This window comes from Fukomys damarensis, unplaced genomic scaffold, assembly GCF_012274545.1.
Source record: "Fukomys damarensis isolate Sample0158 unplaced genomic scaffold, DMR_v1.0_HiC HiC_scaffold_3, whole genome shotgun sequence".
NCBI lineage: Eukaryota > Metazoa > Chordata > Mammalia > Rodentia > Bathyergidae > Fukomys > Fukomys damarensis.
This window is the reverse complement of record NW_022900915.1, coordinates 16,598,698-16,604,324: the sequence shown is the minus strand read 5'-3', so window position 1 is coordinate 16,604,324 and position 5,627 is coordinate 16,598,698. Positions and strand designations below refer to the sequence as shown.

The window sequence follows — 5,627 nt, the reverse complement described above, 5'->3', positions numbered from 1 at the left end:
GAGCGCGGGGCCAGGGGCTACAACTGAATTGTCTTTTTATGGGACTTCTTGTTTAATGATTTCAGATTGCAATTGCCATGAATAACAGAAACCATGGAAAATAAAACTACAGACAAATGGGAACTACTGTAGATATTTTATTTTATTTTATTTTATTTGTTTGTTTTTTGGTACCAGGGATCGAACTCAGGACCTTGCGCTTTTGAGGCCAGCAGTGGAACGATGGAGCTAAATCCTTGACCCTGTTTGTTTGTCTTTTGAGACAGGATCTTGCTGTCAATACTGGCTGGTCTTGAATTCACTATGTAGCCCAGGCTGGCCTTAGACTCAAGGCAAACCTCCTGTGTCAGGCTCCCAAGTGCTGGATTATAGGGATTTACCACCACATCTGGGTACTGTAGACATTTAAAAAATTCAGTGTGTAATCTTCCTAATTGTTGGTATGATGAGTTCTCTTTTTTTGTGCTGTTAAAACTTGGAAATTTTTATATTAAGTTTTGAGATGCTGAACTTACTTAGACCTTCTGTTTCTGCTGTCTACACCCTACACTGCTGTATTAAGAGAGAGGTTGGGCATTGCCTCTACTGGCTCATAATAGACATCCTTGGTCCTGCTAGCTGGAGTGGGAGTTACAGCTCCATGTGTTCCTCACTAGCACTTCGGCGGGGATGGCCAATTTTATGACGTGGTCACAGGTCTCAGCTTGCCACTAGACCTCCTCGGATAGCATCCCTGCTGGGGGGCACTATGCTGCTGCTTGGAGGGGTGGTGGTCTAGGCTACTCACATGATCTCTGGAACACCATGGACGTTGTGCTCCTTGTGGTGGTACTGGAAGTCTTAGCTCCATATTTGGCCTTCTCTACAACCATGGCAGGGGAGTGCCTTGCAAGAGTGTAAATATAGGCTTCCCATAGAAGCTTTGCTAGTGTGGGGCCATGTTTTTTCCTGTGGTGTTTGCCTAGTTTAAATAATTATCTGAAAGCTTTTTGTCTTGCTAGGCTGCCCCTTTCCTTTGCTTGTGTCTAGGGAGAGCATGTTTTTTTTTAAATTTATTCATCTGTGGGTTTTTTACTTAAAAATTAAACTTTATTGGTACACTTTAGATATGCATAATGATAGCATTCATCATAGGGAATTTGTACCTGTAAATAATACATCTTGATTTTTCTTTTCTCCTTAATCCCCTCCCCACCTTCAACCCCTCTTCCCCTCCTTACTTACAAAAGTGTTGTTTCAACTTTCTTCCTTCTGTTCTCTTTTTCTTCCCTTCCCATATTTGCCTTCCCATTTGAACATTTTCTTCCTATTTCTCAGTATCTATTATACATTTTGGTCCTATTTACCTTTCAGTTTCTCACACTAGAGAAACTATTATATTTAAATGTGTGGGTCTGATTTATTTTGCTTAAGAGTATGGTCGCAAGATGCATCCATTTACTTAGAACTGTCTCAAGTTTATCTTTCTTTATGGCAGAGTAGTACTCCATTGTTTAAAAACTGCACATATTCTTTATCTATTTATCTACTGATGGACATTGGGTGTTTAGCTATTACACATTGTGCTGCTACAAACAGTGGTGCTTGTGTATCACTGTGGTACAATGCTTTTAATTCTTTTGGGGACATTCCAAGAAAGGGAATAGCTGGGTTAAATGGAATTCTAGTTTTAGTTTTTTGAAGAATCTCCACACTGATTTCAACATTGCATCAGTCTACACTCCCACTGGTGGAGTAGGGTTCCTTTTTCTTCCCAGCCCCTCCCAGCACTCCTTATTGGTTGATTTTTTTGATAACAATCATTTTTTTCTGGAATGAGACAGAATCTCAGTGTTGGTTTAATTTGCATCTCTCAAATGACCAATGATGTTGAACATTTTTTTTGTGTAGTTGAGACTGACCTGGAACTCACTATGTAGCCCAGGCTGGTCTCAAACTCACAGTGATCTGCCTGCCTCAGCCTCCCGAGTGCTGGGACTACAGGCATGTGTCACCATGCCCAGCTGAACATTTTTAATATATTTATTTGCTGTTTGTACTTCATGTAGAAATGTCTATTCATTTCAGATGCCTATTTTTATTTTTTTGGTACCAGGGATCGAACTCGGGTCCTTGTGCTTGTGAGGCAGGTGGCAGAACCACTGAGCTAAATCCCTGGCCCAGATGCCTATTTTTAAATTGGGTCTTTTAATCTGGAGGGTTGGATTTTTTTGGAGTACTTTATATAGTCTAGATATTAGTTCTTTGAGGCAGCTGGCAAAATTTTTTTCCACTGTGGTTGTATCTTCAGTCTGTTGGTGGTTTCTTTTGCTGTGCAAAATTAATATGTACTCATCTGTATTTGATGGTTTTTCTGGGTTACTGGCTTCTTCCACTTGAAGTCTGGAATAGATTAGGCAGAACAAACAAACAAAAATACTTCAGGAAATTGACCAGTATATCATTCGCTTTCAGGCCCTAAATTTTATGAAAAAATTAAAATACTTTATTTTGTTTGTTTATTTTGAGACAGGGTCTCACTGTGTAGTTGAGACTGACCTGGAATTCACTATGTAGCCCAGGTTAGTCTGGAACTCACAGTGATTCTCCTGCCTCAGCCTCCCTAGTGCTGGGATTACAGGCATGTGCCACCACACCCAGCAAAAAATTAAACGTTTGAATATTCAAACGTTGACATTGTGGCATAAATCTAGCCATGTTTAGAAAATATGCGATTCTGACACTGCTTCAATTTTGAAAAAACATATTCATGAATCTTATATTGCTGACTTTTTATAATAAAGTAGTTCTATTGAACTATTAAAATGTATAAACTGAAAAAATTATAAACTGACATTTAAAAATAAAATGGTTCCATATTTTATTTATATTTTAATTATCAATAACAGGATTTGGGGTTTCTGATTATGAAAGTATGAGGATTAAATAATATTTATTTGTATTTACATCTTTAAACATTCTTAGTGCTTAATGTAGAAACATTAAATTCATTCTTTTAAAATATGAGTGCTATTTTATCCTGACCACATATTTTTAGATAAACTTTGGGTAAGTATGGGACTTCCATTGTGAATTTTACTGAAACTGAAGGAGAAGATATTAATAGATTGTTCTGAATATCTTCTAAAAAGCAACCTTAGCATTAGATTTACATTTTTCATTTTGATTGCAGACTATCAGTATGTGTACTTGATATTGAGTCTATATTATTATTTTTGTTGGAGAATGATAATATTTGACCTTAAAAAGAAAAAAATGTGGGCTGGAAATTTGATCTAGAAGTAAAGATCCAAGGGACATGAATTCAGTTTGGAATAATGACTTTTGGAAGTTAAATTTATGAGGTTAAACCAGGCATGGTGGTGCACGCCTGTAATCCCAGCACTTGGGGGCGCTGAGGCAGGAGGATTGCTGTGAGTTCGAGACCAGCCTGGGCTGCATAGTGAGTTCCAGGTCAGTCTCAACTACACAGTGAGACCCTGTCTCAAAACAAACAAACAAACAAACAAACACCAAAAAACAAAAAAACCCCAAACATTTAAAGTATCAAAAATGATGTCATTCTTCTAACATTCAAGAACCTTTAAGTGTATTTCACAAAAAGTTTCTTAAAAAGTCATATATAAATACTAAATAACTATTTATAAATATAGATATTTAAAGTGAATATCCATACTGCCCTCCAATAAGGTGAATTTTAATGGTCAAAGTGCATTATCTTAAAATTTTAGCATACAGTTATAAGTATTTAATAATAAAACTATGTGAGCTGATAAATCATTTTAAATATAAGGATATAATAAGGAGCTATTTAAGCATACCCCAATTTTTCTCAAATCCAGTTATAATAACTCTGATAATAGCGAAAGGAAAATACTGAATGACATAGTTTAAAATGAGATTTGAAATGTCCTGGATTCTTAAATGTCATAAACAGAAAATCCCGGCATTGAGTAAATTGCAAATGAAGATATAAACTATGATTTGTAATATTCAGCGAGGGGGGTCTTAAAATTCATATTAGCCACATGATGTCGCTGTATACCACAAAGTCTTAAGGAAAGGGTGTTCCGGTCACTAAAAACTAAAGGAAGAAGCTCCATTTTGTCACAATCTAAGAGAAGACTAAAATGGTAAGGAGATAAATGTTTGAAAGTATGAAGTAAATAAGTATGATTTTGAAGTAAAGCGAGAGAGGTAGAAAGGTGTGGCGTCTTTGCGATGCTGTTTGCCAGGGCAGGAGGCCTGACAGCTTGGCGCTTGCTGCTCTCGCTTCTCCACTTCGCAGCCTGGGAGGCTGGGAGCGGCCAGCTCCACTACTCGGTCCCCGAGGAGGCCAAACACGGCACCTTCGTGGGCCGCATCGCGCAGGACCTGGGGCTGGAGCTGGCGGAGCTGGTGCCGCGCCTGTTCCGGGTGGCGTCCAAGGAGCGCGGGGACCTTCTGGAGGTAAATCTGCAGAATGGCATTTTGTTTGTGAATTCTCGGGTCGACCGGGAGGAGCTGTGTGGGCGGAGCGCGGAGTGCAGCATCCACCTGGAGGTGATCGTGGACAGACCGCTGCAGATTTTCCACGTGGAGGTAAAAGTAGAAGATATTAACGATAATCCCCCGGTCTTCAGAGGTAGACAGCAACGAATTTTTATTCCTGAAAATAGGCAGCTGGGTTCACGTTTTCCGATAGAGGGCGCTGTTGATGCAGACACTGGTGCTAATGCTCTTCTAATTTACAACCTCAGCCCCAATGATTACTTCTCTTTGGATGTACAGGCAAGTGATGAACTAAGTAAATCTCTTTCGCTTGAATTGAAGAAATCTTTGGATAGAGAAGCAACACCAGAACTTCATTTATTATTGACAGCCACAGACGGGGGCAAACCAGAGCTGGAAGATACAGTTCAGCTGATGATCTTAGTGCTTGATGTTAATGATAATGCCCCAGTGTTTGCCCAGGCACTGTACAGAGTACACTTATTAGAGACTGTGGCAAATGGAACATTAGTGACTACGTTAAATGCCTCAGATGCCGATAAAGGTGTAAATGGTGAAATTGTCTTTTCCTTTGGCAATGATGGGTCTCCCAACATTAAAGAAAAATTCAAAATTGATTCCAGCTCAGGAGAAATTAGACTAATTGATAATTTGGATTATGAAGAAGCAAAATCCTACGAAATTCAGATAAAGGCAGTTGATAAAGGAAGTCCTCCTATGTCCAGTCACTGCAAAGTTTTGGTGAAAGTGCTGGATGTCAATGACAACACACCGGAAGTAGTGATCACTTCTCGGTCTTTGCCTATCAGAGAGGACGCTCCCTTTAGCACCATCATTGCCCTCATTGCGGTGTCCGACCGCGACTCGGGTGTTAACGGGGAGGTGACCTGCTCGCTGACACCCCACGTCCCCTTCAAGCTGGTGTCCACCTTCAAGAACTACTATTCCCTGGTGCTGGACAGCGCCCTGGACCGGGAGAGCGCCTCTGACTACGAGGTGGTGGTGACAGCCAGGGACGGGGGCTCGCCCTCGCTGTGGACCACGGCCACCGTGTCCGTGGAGGTGGCCGACGTGAACGACAACGCGCCGGTGTTCGCGCAGGCCGAGTACACGGTGTTCGTGAAGGAGAACAACCC

The 5,627-nt window shown here is 40.5% G+C and overlaps 1 protein-coding gene across 1 annotated transcript in view; it reads left to right on the top strand.

Moving 5' to 3' along the window:
- The first annotated feature begins 4,006 nt into the window (after window positions 1-4,006).
- LOC109117718 (protocadherin alpha-1-like) overlaps window positions 4,007-5,627 on the top strand; it is a 3,013-nt gene continuing 1,392 nt past the window's right edge. Inside the window, exon 1 of the mRNA XM_033765589.1 lies at window positions 4,007-5,627. Within this exon, the coding sequence (XP_033621480.1) occupies window positions 4,222-5,627 (1,406 nt within the window). The 5' untranslated portion in view covers window positions 4,007-4,221.